Source organism: Misgurnus anguillicaudatus, chromosome 4, assembly GCF_027580225.2.
Source record: "Misgurnus anguillicaudatus chromosome 4, ASM2758022v2, whole genome shotgun sequence".
In the NCBI taxonomy this organism is placed as follows: Eukaryota; Metazoa; Chordata; class Actinopteri; order Cypriniformes; family Cobitidae; genus Misgurnus; species Misgurnus anguillicaudatus.
In genome coordinates this window covers 19,697,826-19,722,807 of record NC_073340.2, presented here as the reverse complement: position 1 = coordinate 19,722,807, position 24,982 = coordinate 19,697,826, and the positions used below count along the sequence as shown (strand labels likewise).

The 24,982-nt window shown below is 36.6% G+C and overlaps 2 protein-coding genes across 2 annotated transcripts; both read right to left on the bottom strand.

Moving 5' to 3' along the window:
* Positions 1-149: 149 nt before the first annotated feature.
* On the bottom strand, positions 150-8,952 carry LOC129421209 (erythroid membrane-associated protein). The gene is made up of 11 exons (XM_055176579.2): positions 8,848-8,952; positions 8,585-8,638; positions 6,931-7,067; positions 6,702-6,800; positions 5,601-5,732; positions 5,327-5,461; positions 3,447-3,575; positions 1,958-2,009; positions 1,713-1,739; positions 1,314-1,340; positions 150-1,206 (listed from the first exon to the last, which is right to left on the bottom strand). The coding sequence occupies exons 2-11, from the start codon at positions 8,613-8,615 to the stop codon at positions 656-658; spliced, it is 1,320 nt and encodes a 439-aa protein (XP_055032554.1). The 5' UTR covers positions 8,616-8,638; positions 8,848-8,952; the 3' UTR covers positions 150-655.
* An 855-nt stretch (positions 8,953-9,807) lies between these two features.
* capgb (capping protein (actin filament), gelsolin-like b) lies at positions 9,808-23,651 on the bottom strand. Its single transcript, XM_055176580.2, has 9 exons — positions 23,491-23,651; positions 15,835-16,028; positions 13,242-13,396; positions 11,638-11,799; positions 11,307-11,456; positions 11,042-11,128; positions 10,786-10,918; positions 10,558-10,649; positions 9,808-10,133 (listed from the first exon to the last, which is right to left on the bottom strand). Exons 2-9 carry the CDS (start codon positions 16,025-16,027, stop codon positions 10,068-10,070), a joined length of 1,038 nt encoding a protein of 345 aa, XP_055032555.2. The 5' UTR covers position 16,028; positions 23,491-23,651; the 3' UTR covers positions 9,808-10,067.
* Positions 23,652-24,982: the final 1,331 nt, after the last annotated feature.

Sequence of the window (24,982 nt, the reverse complement as noted above, 5' to 3'; positions counted from 1 at the left end):
CTTTTTATCTCATTGTAGCCATTACGAAAAAATAAAAGAAGCATTTTTACAAAGCAGTTCCAAATTAATGTATGAAGTGTGGTCAAATGTGATTTAATACATTAATAATGTATGACAGTCTAGTGTGAACAATAAGCAAACACACGGTGTCCTGTGTTTATTACATTTTATTAAGACAGCAGATCATCCAGAACATTTATAAAAAATAAAGTGGTTACACTTTTAATAGATATTATTTACACATAAACACTGACATAATAAATATTTGATTCTTGTTATCTTATTCATGTATTAAGATGGAATAAAATATAGAAATGTTTGTGCCAAACACATATACTCTCACTTACATTAAATACACAGACAGAGAAGAAGCTTATTAACAGCACAAGCATAGATATATAAATGGTTAGAGGTGTACATAAAATAAGTATTTATTTTTAAATAATGAATAAGGGCAAAGTTTACTGTGTGATGAAAGCATTTAGTTTCAATGGCTCTCAATGAGTGGGTCCAGCCCACCGTAGAGCCAACAAATGGAAAGGTCTGGTTTGGTCTCTTTGTTTTGCAATGTGTATATCAAGTGTAATATATTTAACTTTGTCCTTATTATGAATCATTTGTCGAGATATAGATGTTCAACAGAAACACAGATCTTTTAAACCTGCCCGGTTTGATTGCTTGATTGAAGTTCTTTAGGGGACCAGATGGTTATAAGGGTCCTACCATCCAGTGGGGCAAAGAATGGGTACAGCTTCTCATGAAAGTCTGCTGTGAAGGTGTAGATGTGTGACTTGTTCTCTGCATTGTAGAAAGAAATCTGTCCCTCTTCATAATCGATGTAGATTCCCATCTTTTGGGGCACCAGAGTAGGTGGCAGGGTTGTTTCGGGATCGGTGCAGGCAAAGAACTGTCTTGTGCTCCGCCACAGGCACCAATATCCATTAGAAGGAATCATCGGAAAGCGACCATGTCTCCTCGCCGAAGCAGTTGTCACTCCCACTTTCCAGTAACCATTGTTTGCTATATCAAGTTCCCAGTAATGGCGGCCGCTCATGTAGCCTTCCCAGCCTAAGACACAGGGCCAGCTGTTGAAACGCTGAGGGCTGTGGGCCACATCAGCCTCTTTATGAGCCTCCTGAACCTTCTTTTGATCATCAGAGAGTTGCAACCAGGGGTGGTTGGTCATTGGATCAAGTGTTACATCAGCTTTGAAAGAAAAAGAGCAAAGATTTAGAAAATAAAATACTTTAGTGCCACATTTAATGTGGGTTTTTTTTACGAGGGGGGTCCTAATATTAAAATATGAAACTTACCTGCTGCACTGACTATCCAGCTCCAGACTAAAAAAATAGAAATTTATCATTATTATTATTTAATAATGTGATTAAAAATTAGATACTCAAAAGGAAAGTAGTTTTTTTATAATTTGTTCATCATTTTATGTTTGAATTACACTGAAAAAATGATTCATTCAATTTACTCAATTTTTTAAGGTAATGGTCGCAATCAATTTATTTAAGCTACATTTAAACAAAAAAAATTAATAAAACAAAACAAAACAAAAAAGTTTTGTTTAAATGTAGCTTAAATAAATTTATTGCAAACACTTACCTTAAAAAATGTTGTAATCATTTTTTTTCTGTGTAAGTAACGAGTGTAATATTTGTTTTGTACACTACAGTTCTACATTTGAAAAGTTAAGAAAGAGTTACCTGAATTTGGGATGTATCGTGACATGCCTGTTTGAGAAATGAGAAAAAATTATTGTGTCATTAGTGTATTCATATTTGAATAAGACAGCAGGTAATATAGTAAAATATTTAATTATATTATTGGTGCAAATTCTTAGTATAAGTACAGAGCCAATACAAAACAGTATGTGCACTGATGTTTTGTTACAGATTATTTCTAAAACGATTAATTCATTAATAATTAATATGTATTTAGGATTCATTACCAGCTTTCCAGGTGCGCTGCTTGGCTGAAAGCCAAAGATGAGGAACCATGCCCTACAATACATACAAAAACATACACATAAGCAACAGCTAGCAAAAACATAGTGGCTTTTGGGCTGTTAAAAGGGCACAACACATCTAAGATCTGGAAAAGTTTTTTAAAAGTTTGTTTTCTGATTCACGCTGACCCTAGATGCTCTCTTTTGAACTCTGCTCTTTATGTAACCACAATGTAATTTGCTTCCCACTTGGCCCTCAATAAAGTTGTCAGCACTATCATATCATCCAAGCAATTTACTTTTATAGCTTTAGCATTGCCCCTGATAAGCATGGCGCACATTTAGTCATTTATTTAATCAGGGCATAGGTGAATAATTGTTTAAAGAGGTAATTTTTATGTTTTCTAAATATGATAAAAAGCCACAATATTGCAAATAATGATAATATAGACTACAATAAAGTTTTATTTATTTACATGAATGTATTTGGCAGACACTTTATCCGAACTGGAGTGTATTCATGCACTACCAGAATTTTTTTTTCTTTTTAAAGGTCCTAATATGTACCATTTGAGGTACCAGTATGTACCTTTGAGGTACCAATATGCACCTTTTAGGTACACTGAAAAAATTATTCATTCAATTTACTCAATTTTTTAAGGTAAGTGGTCGCAATCAATTTATTTAAGCTACATTTAAACAAAACAAATTAGAAAAAAAACTTTGTTTAAATGTAGCTTACGTAAATTGATTGCGACCACTCACCCCAAAACACTTTAGTAAATTTAATAAATAATTTTTTGAAAAAGTACACTGTAAAAAAATTCTGTAGAAATTACAATGTTATTGCAGCTGGGTTGCCGGTAATTTACCGTAGATTTAAATTTATGTTATTTACTGGCAAGAGTTTGTTCAAAGTCAAATAAATGCCAAATATCAACAAGTCTTTATCTTTACAGAATAAAACTATACAATAACAGCCTCATGCAAAGCATTCTGGGAACCAGAAATCATCATCAACCTTTTTCTGTTTTGGCTTCAGATTTTGTTTCCCAAAATGTTTTGCTTGATGCTGTTTTTTTAGTTTTAATCTGTAAAGACAAAGAATTGCAAATGTTTAATGTTTATTTAACTTTAAACAAAATGTTATCAGCAAATAACATAAATCCAAATCCACGGTAAGTTACCGACAACCCAGCTGCAAAAACATTGTAATTTCTATGGATTTTTTTTTAGAGTGTACTGCCCCAGTGACAAATTTTGATCCATTTTTTGAGAGTGTGGTATAGATTAATATTTGCATTCCCTGGGTATCGAACCCATCTTTTACTTGCACATACAATGCTCCACCAATTGAGCTACAGGAACTGTTATTTAACAAAGAAACATTTATGTTTTCGGTGGCTGTGTGCTTGTTTTTTCCAGACTTTTGTTTTGACTAGACTAAAAATACTATAAGTGAAAACAAGAAGTGCATTCACAGTCTTCCCACCTTGCTTTCGTCTTTCAACAAGCTCCAAGTGATGAACTCCAGTAGTGGCATGAGGCCAGCCAGCCTCTTCTTCCTCAGTCCTAAGAGACGCAACATCTGTGCCAGCTCATCTCCCAGCATTCCATAGCTCTGCATTCACATAGGAAAAGGACATACAGTCTGCTTTTTATTATACTGGATAAATGTAACTTAAACGCTTGTTCAATTTACTGATACTGTTTTACAAGATGTTGTAGGATGTTGAAGGGTCAGTGAATCAAACATATTAACTTTGAGTCATTCTAAGTCAACAATAACTTAAGTATCCTTTTGCTCATCACACGTATCAATACACACTAGGGCTTTGAACCAGATTTTTTCCCAATTGGTTCGTTCCGAACAGAAACAGTATTTTAACATTTCCGGTTTTCGGATCAACCCTGAAATTGACGTTCCTGAATCGGTTAGAACAAAAAAATGTTCCTGAACTGGTTAATAATGTTCCATGTGTGGGACATACAAATAAGTAGGCTGATCGTTTGGACATTATTAGTCTACATAATCTCCTTAAGTCTCTATCTTGTCATCGAACATTAAAAAAGGCTACATTATGTAAGCGGCATAACTGTAATTCTGACATGCCTACATTTGTTTCAGTATTATACATGAATTAAGACAAGGACATTTTCTGCCATGTCGTTTATTGGCAAACAACTTCATCAAATGTTTTTATTAGGAAAAAGAATACTGTGGTTTGCTTGCTTTTTGAAACGCGTCTCTCCATGTATGCACTTCTGAGTGCACTTAAACACACACAGACGGAGGACGAATTCCAAACGGCGCTTCGGGAAGAAGATGCAGCATAACAGTCACTCCACATAAAGTGAAAATTATGTTGTTTTTCAGTGCTTTATTCGCCAAATGTATTTTAACAGACTACAGTATGAGACACAATAGTGCAACTCTCTCTCAAGTTTATACATCGAGAGTTCTGATCTTTAAAGGGCATAGGGATAATCACGTTTGATTGGAGCTGGACCAAACACATTCAACCGCATGTGCGTCTGTGCATACAGAAAATTGCTCACTTTAGCGACTTTTTGTGGTTAAATTGTTTAAAATCACTTAAGTGTTGACATTTGCAAGCCTTTGAACACGTGCAAATGATCAACGTACACCCTATTTTAATTTGCTTATTAATTCGCGAAACGCATGCGAGACGAACCGTGGGTCATGATCTGTACGAATCACGAATCAACTGCGATCCATTACACCACTAATTATTATTAAAAAACAAACATCTTGAGGTACTTGATAGCCTACAATATTTAACTCTTATGATTGAGCATTAGAGACTTGGGCTTGAGTAGACTTCTTGCTGGTGGCAAGTTTCGCATTTCTCAGATGAGTCGACGACAACCGAAAGTGAACTTCACCGAGTCATATTGCACAGATATCTTGTTAAAGAAAGAATAAAATAACGGTATTAACCGGAACATATACGTTTCTGGTTTAGTTTCTGTTCCTTGCAAAACATCAAAAGTTTCTGGTTTTCGTTTTCGTTCCATGAACAGTTCAAAGCCTTGATACAGACTACTTCTGTAATAGTTTAGTGGTGTCTTTGTTGAACCTTGAAAGCTCTGTTCATTGTAATTGCATGAAAAAACAGTACAGTCCCAAACATTTCTTCTTTTGTAATTCATTGGCAAAAGAAGGTCAGACACCCTAACAGAATGCTGGGTTATTTTCAACCCAGAAAATGTTTATATTTAACGCAGTGGTTAAAACAACCCAGCATTTTTATGGAGCACATAAAGGCAAATAAAGGATGACAGAATTTTCATGAACCATCTGAATTTTGGAAAATAATAGATCAGGTCCTCATATTAGTGTTGTCTCACCTCTGATACACTCTGTAGCTCTTTGGCCCACTCCATGATTCTCTTGTCCACCAGCTCATTGTGATCCACATTCTGCTTTGTGTCCTCATGTTCTTCATCAAACCTCTCCTTCATCCATGGATGCTTTTTAGACAGCTGAGGAACACAAAAACATTAGTTAGACATCACATAAGTTAAACTGAACCTCTTTTAACTAATAATGTCTTTAGGATCACCCGTTTATATAGTGTGATGTTACATTTTTCTTTTAACAACATTTTTTTTAAGGCCTCACCTTGTCTACACTTTGAAGTTCATTGGCCCACAGCATAATGAGTTTGCGACTTTCTTCAAGACTGCGCTCCGTTTTGGGGTCTGGCTGTTGGTCTGCCCATTTGCTGCACCCTTCACCAGCATCGGTTTCATCCTGTGAAATACATATGAACTTGGTTATAGTGGTCTTAAAGCTGGTCGATTTTATAGTGTTAAACTATAATCCTCCTATTCCAGTTTAATATTACACAAAGATGAAGATAAGGAAGTCATTAATTCAGAAAATGTTTTTTTTAAAAACGCCGTGGCTCTGTGGGGAAATTGGCTTAATCTTTTAAATGACCAATAGAAGATAAGGAGCATGTTTGTCAAACCATGTTAACATTTTTACAATAGCAAGTGTATTTTCAACAGTTCATATCTTATGAGATGAGACCTCTGAAGCCCACCTCCTCACCACATAAACTGCAAAGATTGTGTGATAAGGTTTGTCAGTATCTCTGTTTGAAGATGAAGAGTTTATCAGACAAAGATAGACGTTGCCATTATCGCTAAAATTGGGCTTCATAAAATGTGTCAGTCGCCTTTTTCATTCGTTGCTGCGGCACACGTCCCCCATGCCAACGCTTATCATATTACGACATGGGTTATAAAAACCCAAAGGTCATGTAGTCTGCACGCACAGGGAAGTTGACTGGGAAAATGATCTGTTGGGATAATACCTGAGAATTGTAAAAATATTTACAATTCAGTTTTATTACTTTACATTTTCTTATGATGTCAATTTCCATCAATACGCTTTTTTGCATGCAACAGTCATTTTTGCTGAGTGAATGATAAAATATTACTAGATTACTAAATATATTAAATGACTTTCAACTTATGTAAATGTAACCAGAGTCAAACTTCCTCAAGGATCTAATGTAAATTAAATATAAGGTACATTTAGGTAAACTTTTTGACTGTCAAAAAGTGACCCAATTTATCGTAATTCATAGGCACAGTTTTAAAAACTAAAGCCAAGGACGTTTTGACTGAAAGGGAACTAAAAATGGTTCTTCTATTGCATTGCAAAAATCGCTTTTAGAACTTTAAAGTTTAATGCAAAAGTATTTTGGCATACCTTACAAACTTGTGCCACTTGGTCCTTCCAATGGTTGATGAATCTGATGCACTCTTGCAAACTCTTAAGATCCTTTAAGCCCTGCTGATGTTGCCTTTGCTGGAAAATCACATATAATGTTTTAACTGTGTGATGTACAGTACAAATTATTGTGTTCATGACCCCAAACCCTTCTGTTGTAATTTACCGACTATTCATTTTCCAAAGCAGCAGTAAAGTAAGTGGTTACCTGTAAACGGTTTGTGCGGGTGCTGGAGCACTTGAAGGGGCTGGTGGGGGCAGAGTTGTGGACCTGGACATCTTCCTCAGGTAGCGTCCAGCGCACGGCACCAATAGAGTGACTCTGCATCTCAAAATGGGACACTTCTGTAAAGAAACAGTGAGAGTAAGGGGTTATGAATGAACTTTCACGGTCGTCTGACTATATGCTGCCACAATCGGTAGTTTAAAGGAATACTGTACTGATACAAAGAAATACAAGAAGGTGGGGTATTATATATCAAGAAATACACTGCATAAAGTGTGAAAAGACATATAATTGTATAACCAAACTAATGTGATTTATAAGAAATATTAAATAGAATATTAGCCTATACTGTGTGAAAATGGTTATACTTTAAACACATTTTCCTTTTGGTTTCACTATGCTTATTATATGTGACCTTGTTTGTGAAATATAGGCTAAAGTCTCAATGTAATTGTGAGATAAGGAGAATATGTAGTCATAACCATTTTACAAACAAAAAAAGTTGGCTTCCTAAACATTAATTTCAATCTTTGACAAGGCTTTATAGTCAATATTAAAGATATCAAGGTTAAATCTTCACAGAATTAAGTACAGTAGGATGATTTAAGAAAAGAGTAAATTCCAAAAAATACTTTCTTTAGGGATCGACCGATATGGATTTTTTAGTGCCGATGCCGATACCGATTTTTGTTTCATCAGCCTTAGCCGATGACCGATACAGGCTGCCGATTTTCTTGAGCCGATATTTGGAGCCTATACTGGTTTTGCTCCCTCAATTTACATCATAAAAATAAAACGATGATGCTAAATGTTACACGTCTCAATGTAGCCCCTTATTGAACGGCTGAAATTCCACAAGGGGGCATATTTGTTCTTCAGACGTTGCACAATAAATGTGACTTCCGAATATATTCATTATATATCGTGAATGAAAAGTGAGATTCGAACGAATGTCCGTTAGTGAACTAATTATATACACTATTTATATCGTAATTCAGTCAGAAATGTCAAGATTGTGAGATGAACAAATCGTTTTGGATTAAAATGCTTGGATATTCAATTTCCTTGGAGTTTTGGGGATTTATGAACAATTTGGACAATTTCACCGAAGCGGATAAAGGGAAGAATTTGAAAGTAAGTAAATCGGCGGCGCCCGGTTCACATAACATACAACTAGATTACAGTTTTATGACTGCTATAAATCATATTATGCTTTGTGCGCTTAATGGAATCCCGAAAGTCTAAGCTTTCCAACGATGTGCCGCATGACCGTATATTTTGAAGTTTTAATGCTTCAAAGTTACAATGACGTTTATGCAGCCTCACGTGCAAGGGCACAGTGTGCCTTATCAGGTTTTAAAAAAGTAAATTTACTCGGTCTGTAAATAATGTCGAAAAAAATCGGCGAACATAGCAGCCACGGATCGGCCGATGCCGATACATATAAAACTCGCAAAAATCGGCCCGATATATCGGCCGGCCGATATATCGGTCTATACTCTTTACATATCATAACATATTAAACACAGTAAACATTACACCCATTAAACATCAAATCAAATGTGTGTAATATTAATACGATTATTAACATATTAAATTAAAGAATACATGTAATAAACATCTGTAAGAATCATACTTAGGGTTTTGTCCTTCAGGATGCTTTTCATCTTGTATGGCTTTTCCTGTTCTCCTATGGGAGAAACATTTTTGTAAAATCGTTGAGTATCGAAAAGGTATTTCCAAGCCACATCAACGTATATAAACGCATATGAAGTTTTGCCAAAATGTCTTCATAGTAAATATCAAAATTACACTTCATGATCAATAATAGTAAGCAACATCAGTAATGGCATCTTATAATGATGTCTGTTATGCATATAATGAATGACAAAAACCTACCCAAGATGAAAGATCTGGATGGTAAGTGAATCCTTCAGGCATTTGTTAGGACTGAACGTTAAGAGCATCCGCGCACCCTCTTTTACATACTGCCAACGTAGTCTGAACTTTAAACCCGTTTTATTACTATTGTAACTGTGTGTTGGAGGTCAGGAAAAGTGTTTATCATTTCCCAGCAACATGAAGTCAATAGAAAAGGTGTCAGGATTACTGTAAGGAGAGATAATACATTAACCCACAAGTGTTTGACCCCACGTACATTCACTGATTTACAGAAAACTCAACCTTTATTATGATTTCTTCCTTTAGTTTTTGTAAGATCACTACTAAGTGTGACCAGGTTAGGTATCTATCAATCTGATGATGCACTGTATTAAGTCATTGACCTAAATGTTTTATAAGGTTATAAGATTATACAACTATTTTTTTGGAATATGCAGTATGTTTGTTCTGAAATTTCATACTATAATAATATATATCATCATTCTATATTGGTTAGATACATATTTCACATGAAACTTTATTTAAATAATTATTATCATGCTGGTTAAGTCATCATATTAATATGCGTATTATTGACGTCTGAAGTTGCCGACTTTCGGTAGACTTTCGCGCCAAGCAAAAGTTTGTGTTGTGCTAATTAAAACCATGGTAACCACGGTGATAATTTATCACATTTCTCTGATAAAATCTAATAACCCATAACTGCTGTTAGGTAACATAATTATGTGTCATCGTCTTATCTGGGGATTCCGGGTCATTAAAACGTTTGAAAAATAAATTCCAGAATGCTCGGTTGCATTTGCATTTTATTGTTCCAGTTGCATACACAAAACGAGTAAAAAAATATTTATTGTCTTGATAACTGGTTAGTAACATTTTATAAGTAGATGTTGGATCTCACGGTTTTTGTGGTTAAGAATGTAAAGCAAATTTTCTCAGTAAAAAAAGGAAAACATAAAAGCTCTTTAAAAATTTATTCATGAAATACAAACACTTTTTTTAAAGTAAAAATGTTCACATACAAATAACAAAGTCTCATTCACTCCTGTATGCATTATTACTGCAATCTTTAATAAAACCTTAACCTATTGAATAAAACATTACATTTATATAATGTATTATATCTGCGTCTTTATTTTTTAGTAAACAGTCTCTCTTTGATCACTGGTTGGAAAAGGTTTATTTTTGGATCATGCAATGCAATGCAATGGAGTGGTTTAATTCCAGTTTTGGAAAAACTGTTTGAAGATAACAGTCTCTCTGCCCTGTGGCAAAATCTCCACCTGTAAGACAAACAAAAATACTGTATATTATAAACTTTAGTACAAGGGCTTTCAAACTGGGGTCCGGGGTCACCCAGGAGGTTCTAGGGGGTCCCCAAAAATTTTTCAAAGAATTGTTTTTTATTTATTTATTAGGTGTTTTTCTCTCAATCCTTGCTACATTTTCTCTAATTTCTTTCTTATTTCAAAAACATTTATACTTTATACTAAACCCCTGCTTTAGTAGACCACTGCCTGCTTTTAGGCATAATTGAATAATGCTTGGATATAGGAAGCAGACTATAATTTGTTTTATGTGCATGTTTTAAACTTGAAGAATATAAGTCTGAAGCAACTAGCAGTGCCTTTATTTTGCTTTTCTGTTTGGTGCAGTTATCATTAATAATAGCTATAAAATCCATATGAAGAATATTTAAGTACAAACCTGTGTTTTCATCTTGGGGTAATTCATCTGAGTGATAAAATCATCTGCCATCTTCAGAGCGGCCCTCTTCTCATCTGCATTAGCTCCACTTCCTGTTAAATACATAACATTTTATTTACATTTTATTTAACCAGAAAAATGACACACATACATTCATTCAATTATAATTGTACAATATAAGCATTCACCATAACCTAATTCCTAATTACAAATTATAATTTTTCTTACCTTTCCAAACAAAGATCTTTCCATTAGCCCCATTGTCCAGAATGAAGCAGTCATCACGTACCAGCAAGTCCTTGGCTAACGGACTCTTATCTGACACTTTGGTTAACTTCATTGACCCTGTGGCATCTGAAACCTGTAAAAATGCATGTACCAGGGTGCACTAAGTATGGATGTCCTATTATATATATAGGGGCGTATTCTGCTTTTATCTAAACCCTGTTCAAGAATTTGTTCAATAAAATTATGAGTGTAGGACCTTGTATAGAGAGGCAGAGTTTGATGCATCAGCTTGAGTGTCTTCTTCTGGAGTGCTCTCTTTCAACGCGGGCTTTGGACCAAGAACCTGTTGGTTAATAACAGAAGAGAAACAAAAAACAACATAGACCGTTTAATTTACATCATATATAATCACCGCATGTGTAAATAATGTGAAAAGAGTGTCTATATTTCTGTTAGCCATAAATATAGCAATTCACGATAAAACTAAGTGAAAAGAATCAAGTAAAGTATAAATCTATAACCTGTAGCATCTCCGGTGTCTCTTCTCCTTCACTGATGTTGATAATCTGGGCTTTGCCATGCCTGTCTGTGTCCCGGATAAAAGTGGCTATCTCTCTCACCTTCTGCTTCTCAAAGATGTTAGCCTGAGAGCCGATCCATGACACAATCGTCTGGAAAAAAATAAAAGTACACGCATACACTTTCAGTCAATTGCCATCAAACAACTGTTACGCTTGTATTAAGTGTACACATCATAATCACTAACCATCAATAATAAAGTAAAAACAATAAATGCACACATTTACAGTATATACCAAATAATAAGAAACACAAACAAACAGACAGACACACCTCTCCCAGGTCGAGTATGAAGCAGTCCCCTTTGTTAAAGCTCTCCCAGCTTAGTGCTACTTCTTTGGCCCTAATGTTTCGTTTCCCTTTGATTTGATATAACCGCTTAACAGGACCAGATCCAGAATCTGCTTTCCTAAATCCAGACTCCACACCTCCTTCCTGTGAGAGACAAAAATAAAAGTTTGTATAATCAAACACTTGCACTCATTTTGGATTTAATTGCTCATAAGATCATATTTACTAATTCAAATAAAACTTATACACTCTCAGAAAAAAGGTACAATAGCTGTCACTGGGACGGTACACTTTAAAAAGGTCCTAATGTACCGTTTAGGTTTGGTACCTTTTTTTGTACCATTGAGGTACTAATATGAACTCTATAGGTACAAAATGTACTTTTAAGCAGTGACGGCTTTTACTTTTTTATTTTAGATTGTAAATTTTAATCTGGCAAGTAATGTGCATAAAGTACCCATTACAACTTCAGCAATCTGTTGGGTAAAATATGTTCTTTTACACATTTAATCTTTTCCAGTCCACCTCTAACAAGAGAGACCAGTAACATGACAATGTTTGTAAGTAAACGCAAAGAAAGAGGTATAGATTATGCCACATATTTATTGTCTGGTGGTGCTTATTCAAGGTTCTAATAGTAAAGATAAGAACTTTGCTTATTAATAAAACATTCAATTTAAATGCATAGTATTGAAAATTTAACTTTACTCTTATTTTGGTGTTTTTTTACAAATAGCTTAAAACTTGCTCTTAATAATACTGTGAAATACATCAGCTTTAAAGGTGCAGTGTGTAATTTCCAGAAGGATCTCTTGACAGAAATGCAAAATAATATACAAAACTATATTATCAGGGGTGTATAAAGACCTTTTTATAATAAACCGTTATGTGTTTATTGCCTTAGAATGAGACGTTTTATCTACATACACCGAGGGTCCCCTTACATGGAAGCCGCCATTTTGTGCAGCCATGTTTCTAAAGAAGCCCTTAACAGACAAACTTTTTTGCTAAGTTGTCTCCAACGATAACATGTTTGTTCGGTGGTGGCTACCGTAGCTTCTCTATGTGTTCAAAAGCGAGGGTTGAGCCGTGGACTGAGCTGTTGCTTGCAATTCACAACCTCACCACAAGATGCCGCTAAAATTTACACACTGCACCTTTAATATAAATTCTGTGTGTGCAACAAGTTTGGTGTCTTTCATTTTGTCATGTCTTTCATTTTGTATTATACAACAGGGCTGTTAAATGATTTATTCTGATTGGTTGAAAAATTTTCCACTGGTATGCATCATTTTTCAATAAACACACACCTGACCTGTCAATTGTCTTAAAAATAGACACCAGAGCAATGTTTGTGTTAATCGTGGTATTTGCAGAATAATTGATAATGCATACCCGCAGTGTAACGGCTTTGCGTCATGCCACATTACCACCTTGGGTGTGCATTATTTTCAAAAAATTCAACGACCCAGTGTCAATTATACCTTACATATCCTATTGTTGCCTGTTCCCATATTAATTGATTACATGGGAATGTCAGTATGGCTATATGTAGCTTTGTGTGTGTGTGCTGGCACACATCTCACCTTATAGCTCACCCCTCTGGGGAAGAGCGTCATGAATTCTGGAGATTCATAACCCTGAACCTGTCTGTGCTGGACAGGCTCTCCACCAAGGAAGTTGTCCAGTTGTGTAGCCAACATGGCACAGGCCACCTGCTCATCACGAGAGGATTTCTCACCTGTAAAGGGACAGACAGAATTTATGCAGATGAATTTCATCATTTTTGAGTGTTTTGTTTGCTATTGGATTTAGATACACAATCTTTTACAGATGCATTCATAAAAGCACATAAGAAAGTTAGTCAATTGCAATTGGCTAATCTGTCAAAATATGTAAAAAATTGAAATTGGTTTTGAAATTGGTTAACTTAATTTGTTAAGTTAAAGTAGCATAAAAATATATGTTGATTTGACATAATTTTTTACAATGCACATGTTACTGGAAATACTGTGCTTGTTAACACCCATGCAATTTTGCACAATTGTAAACCATGTGATATGTGACCACGTCATCCACTTCCCTCGTCTCTGCCAACAGACAGAGAGTGACAGTTTCTGGTCTTGGTCTACATGCAAAGCATTTGCGGTGTACAACGAACAAAAACACTTTTTAAAAACACTATTTATAAAACGGGTAAAGGTCACAGGTCTAAACAAGAGACAAATGCACTGTAAAGTCGCTTTGGGTTAAAGAATCAGCCAAATGCATGAATGCAATCTTGGTGTTGTCCAAAGTTCATTATAATATGATTGAATCATATAAAGGAATTGGAGACGATTATGGATGAAAGATTTTTAAGAAGATGCTAGAAAAGGTCTCTCGTCACGCTAGAAACCAGCTTAGTGTTACCTAAAGCACATGGTACACAATAAGACAATGGGCCTAACTGCGGTCCTGTCACAGGCCTGTTGAAACATTAATGAACACCCGCCCTTCCCATTTTCCCCTGGGACTTATCCCTCTTTATCCCTCTCTCCTCTCTTCCATTTGTTCTGTTGCATGTTTTTGTGCACTCTCTCAGGCAGGGTCAGATGCATTCGAGCATCTGATCAAGCGTATCATTTTAACTCGGCAAGCAATTATCTTGGCTTTTTTGGCATCAGACCCCATACCCCGTTTCATCATCCCATGTTACTGACCGTGACGTGAGTCCGAACAGTGGTGTAGATTCACTCTTTTCTTTCATCTATATAATAGATGGATGAGCACAGTTTTCTGTCATGTGTTGACATTTTGTATTGATGTCATATGTCAAGTGGGCATATAAAGTGCTTGTCCCAGTTGAATTATAATAGCCAGTTTAATTATAATAACCAAATTATAATAGCTATAAAAATGACTTTCTTCTTAACATTGCCAACTGTCACCAGGTGCATTTAAGAGGAGAGGTGTTTTTAGTTTGGAAAACATTTGGTCTAAAATAAGCATCCGCCCATGCAAGATAAGTCATTTATATTTTCCCATCAGACGCGGAAGAGGCGGCAAGCACGAGTGATAGGGCTTGTTCGACTTCATGCGACGCTGCAAGAACCGACAGCCGGATGACGTCAAAGTACCGCGAGAACGATTCAGGAAATCATACGAAGTGTAATTTCGTCTTGCTCTCGCGGCACTTTAACGTCACCCGCTTGTCAGCTCTAGCGGCGCCACAGAAAGTCGAACAAGACTATTTACAAAAATCTGAATTTTGGCGGATTTTCGTGCCGCGTTAACCAACCAGGAGCTTGCTCTAGCAGTGACGTGATTACAGGAAGCGAGCGGAGGCATAAAAACAAAACAACATTAGAGAGGACAATCATCTTCGCTACACGAGACATCTTCGTACTTTTACATGAATTAAAAGGATCTTGTTTGGAATAAAGTGAGTGAGGAGGTCAAAAAATCATGTAAGTTTACTCAATGTGAGCTATATAAAGCCCCTCCATGACGCAAATTTACACGTGAATAGGCTTGTTCGACTACCTGCAGCGCTGCTAGAACTGACAGGCGGATGACGTTGAAGTGCCGCGAGAGCGAGACGAAATTACACTTCGTATGATTTCTCGAATCATTCTCGCGGTACTTTGATGTCATCCGGCTGTCGGTTCTTGCAGCGCCGCATGAAGTCGAACAAGCCTAGTGTCTTGAATGACTAGAATTTCACGTGTGACTTTCATGCACGAATGAAGCGAGTAAACTCAAAATGTTCAAGCGTTTTTTACAACTTTATACATTTACATTTATGTATGCATTTGGCAGGCACTTTTATTCAAAGCAACTTACGAGGAGTTATACATTTTTATATTATTTCATGTGTGTTCTCTGGTTTCAAACCCATGACCTTTTGCACTGCCCACAATTGAACTATTTTATTAATTAACATAAAAAAAGTTATTTAGCAGGTACATACACAGTGTTGAAAACTCTCTGCACACCTCACCGTGATACAAAACAATAATCTTACATTAACGATTTATACGTTTAACTGTCATGTCAGAATTCCCAAGAAATGTCACTTGTCTAACAAACGAAAAGATAAAGAAAAGACCTGTAATTGTATGTTTCAAACAGAGATGGCGATAGAGAGGCAAAAGTGACAGATTGCAGCTTTAAGACAATCAACATTTATCATCTCACCAATCCACATGTGAAGGTCTGCTCCCTGATCGCCCCGGTTATCCAGCACAAGGTATGAATCACCGTTGAAGAAAGCCCCCACCTCAGCAGACTTCAGAGGAACGGCCTTCATTTTCTCCACTCGCCAACATCTGAGTCCCGGCTGTCTCGCCTCTTCCCCAAACTGACCCGGTGCAGCCTGAAATGGGAGCATTCTGTAGAGAAACAAACAGAACTGGTAAGGAGGGAAGATATTGTGAATAAACAGTGAAATAAAGTCAGTTATTTAGCAAGAACTTAAACAGTCAGTGTTGAAACTGTCTGCATACATAAAGGCTATTGGCTGGTTAGAGACCTCCTGGATACATCGAGTGTTTAATATTAGACATAATTCTCATTCTATTTACTGGAATGTGTTTTAATTCAATGCAGTTGCTTGTGATTTACATTGCAATTTACCACAACGGAAATGCAAAGTCATGCAAGTTTCATTGTGGCTATATATCTAATGATCTGTGTGTTATAGGCCTACACTAAAAGGCTCAAAAGTCTATTGCTATATTATTTAAAGTCTCCATGTAGTCAATAATTGTATCAGTTAAAAACGCATCTTTGAGCATCATAATAGCATAAATAGCATACTGTGACATTATTTTACCTGTCACAGTCATTTCTGTATGCTTTAAAACAGCTTGAATGTAACTCTACACCCTTGCCTCATTTAGTATATGCAGATCTATAAATATGCTAAATTATTCTCCGCCTCTACTCAATCGCACAGCTTGGACCATAGATATAAATAGATGCTACATTTGGCAGTTTCAGACCATAGACTGTAAAAAAAATTATGGACAGAGTGTCCGTGACATCACCCAAAGGTTTATAAGGAGCATTTTTTAAAGGTTAAAGTAGGCAGTGCCTGGCGTCGCCATCTTGGCCGGGCGTCACCGTTCATTACTTGCGGATAAAAGTTATTCACACTTCACTAAAGTGGTCACACCCTTATTTATGCGGAACTTTAAGGCTTAATATCATTTAAACGGATGAGGTACAAAAATTCACCCCCCTTACAGTTGTCATGAAGGGTAAAATTAGCTATATAGACCAAAAACACTTTTTTGTACCAGACTAACATATTATTTTCTACTGTAAAGTTGGGCATTTTGACATGGAGGTCTATGGGAATTTACTCCCTTTCAAATGGAATTTACTCCCTTACATACAAAGAATGGTGTGAAAAGTGGAAAACATCCAGTATGTGGCAGTCCTGTGGGCAAAAATGCCTTGTTGATGCTAGAGGTCAGAGGTGAATGGTCCGACTGATTCAAGCTGATAGAAGAGCAACTTTGATTGAAATAACCACTTCTTACAACTGAGGTATGTAGCAAAGCATTTGTGAAGCCACAACACGCACAACCTTGAGGCGGATGGGCTACAACAGCAGAAGACCCCACCGGGTACCACTTATCTCCACTACAAATAGGAAAAAGAGGCTACAATTTGCACAAGCTCACCAAAATTGGACAGTTGAAGACTGGAAAAATGTTGCCTGGTCTGATGAGTCTCGATTTCTGTTGAGACATTCAGATGGTAGAGTCAGAATTTGGCGTAAACAGATGAGAACATGGATCCATCATGACTTGTTACCACTGTGCAGGCTTGTGGTGGTGTTGTAATGGTGTGGGGGATGTTTTCTTGGCACACTTTAGGCCTCTTAGTGCCAATTTGGCATGGTTTAAATGCCACGGCCTACCTGAGCATTGTTTCTGACCATGTCCACTCCTTTATGACCACCATGTACCCATCCTCTGATGGCTACTTCCAGCAGGATAATGCACCATGTCACAAAGCTTGAATTATTTCAAATTGGTTTCTTGAACGTGACAATGAGTTCACTGTACTAAAATGGCCCCCACAGTCACCAGATCTCAACCCAATAGAGCATCTTTGGAATGCGGTGGAATGAGAGCTTTGTGCCCTGGATGTGCATCCCACAAATCTCCATCTACTGCAAGATGCTATCTTATCAATATGGGCCAACATTAATAAAGAATGCTTTCAGCAGCTTGTTGAATCAATGGCACGTAGAATTAAGGCAGTTCTGAAGGCGAAAGAGGGTCAAACGCAGTATTTGTATAGTGTTCCTAATAATCCTTTAGGTGAGTGTATAAACATCAGTAAAACCTGAATTTGCCCACAAGGGGACTTTTACCACAATTAAAGAAACCTAGCATGCAGCTTTATCATAAAAGCCCAATAAACTTTCTTTTTTGTTTACAGCCTTCACTAAGTTGTCAACAGAGGTGTCAGTTTAAGCTGTTATCTGATTAGTTGTTTGACCTGTCATTAAATTCACATTTATTTGCATATCGTTTCAAAGTTGCTTTACAGAAAATGCATGGTCATGTCAGAAACTAAAGTTGTTAGATAAATTAAAGTTTTCACAGTTAGCAAAAATAACTCGATTGCCAAACAGATCAAGGAATAGAAGTGTGTTGTGTGGACCGAACCAAGTATGAAAACATAAGTAGCAAAACAGCAAATCAAACCATTGGGCAGGACAATAATGCCAAAAAACAGGTGTAAATATATGCCTGAGTCTTGGTTTCTCCCAGGGTTTCTTACTTATCTGCAGCACCTTTTATGTGAAGGAAGCCATGCATACTGTATATCAACCTAACAGGCTCTTTAATGACGTAGTGACGTGTCTATAACAGAACCCTAATGTGAAGAAGACTTGTCAGAGATCCATGTTATGTCACATGATGCCATATAAAGTTACAGCAGATGTCACCTCACATGCTTTACAATGAGAAAGAATGTATCTAATTGCATGTCCTGTACTGACCTCTGAACAAATTATGCCAAAGTGAAGGTAAATCATGCCTCCCTCTTTATCTGTCCACACAGTCACACACAGAAACTGAATCATGGATCAGTCATTCAGCGCATGGCATTGCAAAGTTCATCTACAATGGGCATGATACCATATCATAAACTGCAATACAGTAAGATTATAAAAATCCCTCATAAAAGTATAATTTACTGTATTTTTAAATAAAAAAATTGCTTATAAAATGTAGCAATAAAGATAAAATGAAAGATAATGTTTATGTCATAAAAACTGTTAAATAATATAAAGGTTCCTTATGACAAAAAAGTTATCCTTGTGGGTTTATGGAAAAAGACGACGTGATGGGCTGGCACAACCTCATACGAAACGAGAAGTGAGCTAGACAGTTGCAATTACTTGCTGATATGAATTGAACAATGACACATTGTGCTTTTTACAAACCTTTAGTGTTCACAGTGCCCCACCTTATTTAGCACCAAACTCCACCCTTACACTGACAAAAAAGTTCAGTTTAGTTTCTCAAGTAAGACGTGTCAGTTTAAGCTTAGTTAAAGAAAGTCACACAGCTTTACTTTGTGTATGAGGCGTAACACAACGGTGAGTCATGAACCACAGACAGGAAAATGCATGCATACTAGCCACAACTCGCTTCCCGTGGTACACTCGTCCTTCAGTTTCATTGACAGCTCAATTCAGCTCATTTTAGTTTGCAGGGCTCAACAGTGATAGCTGGGATAGTTACCACCAAAGTATTCCACCAAAATGTTTTAAAATGAAAATATGGTGGACAAAATACACATTTGTTATGTGCACTGTGACATGCTGAGTTTGAAACCCCCTGATCTATCCAATGCACTTTAAAATAATTTTCTGCGCTAATGGCTCACACAAAAATGATTAATTATCAAAATAAATAATGAAAAATGTCCCCACAAGGAAAGTGTCGATATAGTATCATAAAAATAAACGTTTGCATGATCTAAGTTTTAAATAGAGGATACCGGATGAAAACTTTCACAATGTTATTGCAATTAAAACAGCAGGAGGGTATACAAAACGGCATCAAAGAGAAGATGGCATAAATATGAAGACATGTTGCTGATTCCTGATATCGTAACAGAAGAGAATGATGCAAATATATGGGAGGACAGAAAGTTATCAACAGAAGATGTTGCTTTGTAAGTCAATTACAAAGAAGAGCAAAAAACACACTAGTCCACTTAACTGCAAAACACTTTCATTCAGCTCTGCCATGCTTTCTGAGTCCGGCTCCATTCTGCCTGATTCACAGTATGTTTGGATATGTGTGTGTTTACCTGGCCTGGTTAGCTTATATCTAGCCAGTAATTGGACACTGGGGAATAATCCGAGCGGCCCTGCCGTGGATGCCCCACAGCGAGGAGAGTCGAGTTGCCTGATACACGCTAAACAGCGGTGTAATAATTACTGCTAGGCCTCATCCATCTCTCCTCCATTCATCAGGAACAATTAGAGCAAACTTTTGATATTTTCATACAGTCAATGTTTTACGTTTTGTGATCATTGTTTTTTCATATCCTTAAATTTCACCCAAAAATGAAAATTCTGTCATCATTTACTCACTCTAATGTTGTTACAAACTCGCATAAATTTCTTTGTTCTGATGAACACAAAGGGAGATATTTTGAGAAATGTTTGTCCACGAATGGTTTGGTTACAAACATTTCTCAAAATATCTTCCTTTGTGTTCATCAGAATAAAGACGTTTATAAAGGTTAAATGATGACAGAATTTTCATTTTTGGGTGAACTATCCCTTTAAGACGCAAGTTGTTAAATAAAAAATTTGTGGCGTAAGTTATAACAATTAATATCACATAAATAAGGGATCATGTGAATTCGGCCAGTTTTTTTTTTATGTACATTATAAAAAGTTACTAGATGTCTGCCAGTTGTCAGCTGGATAAGGCATTATGAAGAAAAGTTGGCCGTTATACGGCGAGTGTGCATTAATTTCAAATCAATCACTGGCCCGTTGTCAATTATTCCTTACTTATTATGGTCCTCTAGCAATCTTGATTCTGATTTGTCAATCATGACACTCACTTGAAATTTTACAAGTGGCGATTTTGTATTCAGATTATTTAAATCATACAAAAACGTACAATCACAGAAGAAAATAAAAGGAGCTCACCCCCAACACACCAGTCACTGGGGCAAAATTGTATAAAAAAGTTTAACCACTAGAAGTCAATGTTACACACAGCTCTTTTAATACAGAGCTACTTGAGTTAAAGGCGGGGTGCATGATTTTTGAAAAAAAAAAAAAACTTTAGAAAATGGAGTCGGGCTGAGTACCAAAATACTTGTAGCCAATCAGCAGTAAGGGGCGTGTCTACTAACGACACCGTTGCCAGGGTTGTGTAGAGCGGGTGTGCCTCAAAAGTCTTGAAAAGTGAAGCCTCTGGCTCTTTGATCGCCCCCTGGTGGCTGGCTGCAGTACAAGTCATAAACCCCGCCCTCTCTATTCACACGAATGGGACTCTGCTCTAAAAAAAAAATTATTTACACTTCCAATAAAAGTTTCCTAAAGATGATTTTGGTCCTTTCAAGTAGTTGTTATCACGCTGATATATGTTCAAGTGTTCATTTTTGTGATAAGTTTCATTTAAGCTAGTAATTTGATGCTATAGAAATGGGCATGTCGGTATGATTGGCGTGGTTGAATTGGTCGCGCGAGTGTTTGATACCGCGGCTCCGCCTCTGGCTCCATGGACAATTCCTTCTGCGCATGCCTTGGCTCCAAACTGATGTTTTTACGTAACATGGCGACGACCATGGTCAGACATTTTTGGCTTCAAATCATTAGAGGGAGGCAACGTTGCGTCGTCCATTTTTTTTACAGTCTATGGTATAGAGACAGAGCTCAACGCGTCATAACCTGAAAACCACGCCCACCGGGGGGGAAACAATCCATCTGTCTCCATTGACTTTGTATTGCGAGAGGCCGCCTCCTTGTCATTTCTGGCTTGTAACAAGAACAGAGTAGTGCCTGGGAGCTGCTGTGTGACAGGGTGTACTGCTAACAAGCTAAAAAAAGTAAGTTTTTATAAGCTGTCGACCCCAAAAATACGACTGTTTAAAGACAAAAAAGTGGAAACAGGCAACTTTTCATAGTACTACCATTAGTAGAACTGCGCCCACTAGAGGGAAATGTAGTCGCGATCCACTTTTTTCTCCTTAAAGGCTGGGTTTTACGGCTCGACAGCTTATAAAAACTTATTTCTGTTTTTTTTGGCTTGTGCATGTACACCTTGTCACACAGCAGCTTTTAGGCATTATTCTGTTTTTTGTTATTAGCCAGAAATGACAAGGAGGCGGCCTCTAATACAAAGTCAATGGAGACGGTTGGATTGTTTCCCCCCCGGTGGGCATGGTTTTTAGGTTATGACGGTTGCTCTCTGTCTCTATACCATAGACTGTAAAAAAGTAGACGACGCGGCGTCGCCTCCCTCCATTGTAATGAATTGGTGGACATGGTTTTCAAATTAGCATAACTGCGCTCTGTCTCTATTGGGGTAGGGACGTGTTTGTTTAGGTGATTTCAAATATCAACATTGGCTTTCAGAGATCATGCACCCCGCCTTTAATAATCCAAGTATATATAACTGCATACTGGATCTCTTCAACCAAAAGAGGGCGGTATCCGGTATCTCCAAAAAGGGAGTAGGTAGGGTTAGTAATATGGTTGGGCGTGTCCTGTTGACCTCTTACTCAGAGCCTTGCTCTTACTAGTATGAAACCACACCTCCTTTTGTAGAAACCACGCCTCCTTTTGTAGTTCCCACCCCATATGATATAGTAGGTATACCCTTCTCTAATAATTGATCACAAAATATTAATATAAAATCATTCAGGTCATTTGTAACAAATTTATGTGGGCATGAGAAAAGAAACAACGGAGTGATGCAGTGTGCTGTTACAACTGACCAATCAGAATCAAGTATTCCAAATAACCATGTAATAAATGAATTATATTAATTTTAATCAGCATGCCTCATCCAACTGACGATTTTAGTAAATAAATTTGACTATAATTAATTTAATTTTAGTAAATTAACTGCAGGATAATATTGTAGATGCATCTGTGACTATTCCCCTGTTACCAACATAAGCAGTAAGTTAACGTTTCTGCATTCAGGGCTGTTAAAAATATTTCTCAAGAAAAGCAGAAATGTTAGTATCCTGACTAAAGTGCTTATGTTGGTAACAACACAGGGAATGACAGACCACAACTCTAAGAGGAACTGATGATACAGCAAAAAAAAAAAAAAACAGAAGAATGTGTAAGATGCATAACGCTAAAGAGGATGTTAAGGGAAACTGACAATTATGGAGAAATATAAAGGTAAATCATGAATAGATAAACAGCAAGAAACAGGGCGGTGTCACACTACAACCCATGTGGTTGTAATTTTGCATGAATCACCACAGAGACATGGCAAGACGTTGCAGACAATCTAGCAAGATAATCTGTCTGCTGATTCAGTGCAGTCTGAAATATATAACCATGCACAAAAATATGTTTTGTAAACTAGTTTATACTACTACTTTATATTTACTTTATAATTTTAAAAGTAAACTCTCATTTAAACAGCAAAGATATCAAAACAAGCACTCAATTGCACCTATACTTAAGCAAACACTAGATGTTAAACAAAGGTGTAAAGCATGAAGGAAGTGTCTGCTTTTTCACAGCAGAAAATTACCCATAAAAGAGCAAGAGTATGTCTGCATTAAGGGTTATGTGTATTTATTGAGTCAATTTGATGATGTTGTGCTTACCTTATGGTAGTTTAAGTTTGGAGTATCCTGCTAAGTCTCAAGAAAAAAAAAGGAATAGATTTTGTAGAGAAGATGCAGCAGTACAAAATTACTTCCTGCCTCTGTTCCAAATTCTGGCCCTGCCCCTTTAAATACACCCCCACATAACCAAACAAGAGGACTTAAACTTGAGAGGGAGTAAAAAAATCCAATAGAAAGAGCACAGAGCTTAGTAGACACACATTTGTTTATAGTTAAGCAAGTAATTTGCTTGTCTAGATTTGACTAAAGGCAATATGTGGACTGTGGTGACTAAAAGACAGCAAAATATCTGCAGAAATCACGGTTTAGCTGAATTCTTTCTTTCCCGGTTTTTCTAGAGTCACACCCAGTCTGTAACAAAGCGTTCGGTTTTTGTGTCAGGGCTTGTTGTGAGGAACATCGCCTAGAACCTTAAAGGCATCTGATCTGTATAACTGCAGAGAACCATTTTAAAGTGAATCAATTGGATGTAGTTTATATCCAATGGCTGCATTCTTTCCAACATACAGAGGTTGATTTGTGGCATCAGTGGTTTTGCTGGGAACAAAAACCAATTGGTTATAAATTGTTCCTGTAGCTCAGTTGGAAAAGCATTGTGTTAACAGCACAAAGGTTGTGAATACTTTAAATGCACTGTTAATTAAGTGCAAAAATGTAAATGTAGGTTGAAATGCCCAGTACCTATGCATTGAAGGGGACAAGGGAACATATATTTTGTCTGTGCATATCATCTTTTGTGTTCATTAGAAATTCATACAGGTTTAGAACAACAGAATGAGAAAATGATGACCGAATTGTAATTTTTGGGTGAATGCATCATTTAAAGTATAATTTCCCTGCTGAAAAAAACAATAAAACCATTACAGAAAATTCTAATGGTTTCCATTAAAATACCAAAAGGAACGATTAGCTTTTACCATTAAAACCACTACACTGTAGTGTGTTTTGGCCCATATTCCATTAGAACCAGAACCAATAGAACCAATACATACCATTAGAGACAAAGACCAATACACTGTAGTGTGTTTTGGGCCATATTCTATAAGAACCAATAAAATTCCAAATAAAACCATTAGAATTTCTGTGATGTGTCTATTGTTTTTAAGCAGGGTTATCTAATTCTAATTGTGAGATTTGGAGCATCAAAGTTTGTTTCAATCTTTGACATGGTCTTAGTCAATATACAAGGGGACATATCATGAAAATCTGTCTTTTTCCATGTTTAAGTGCTATAATTGGGTCCCCAGTGCTTCTATCCACCTAGAAAATGTGAAGAACAACAACCCAGTAACTTAGTTTTGGTATACCATTCTCTGCAAGCATGTAAAAAAATAGCTCATTGAAATTTGGCTCCCCTTGTGATGTCAGTCAGTCAGAAGGGGATAATACTGCCCCTTAATCTGCACTATCCAACCACAGTACTGTCACTTAGTGCATAGATCAACTCATTTGCATTTTAAAGGACACCCAA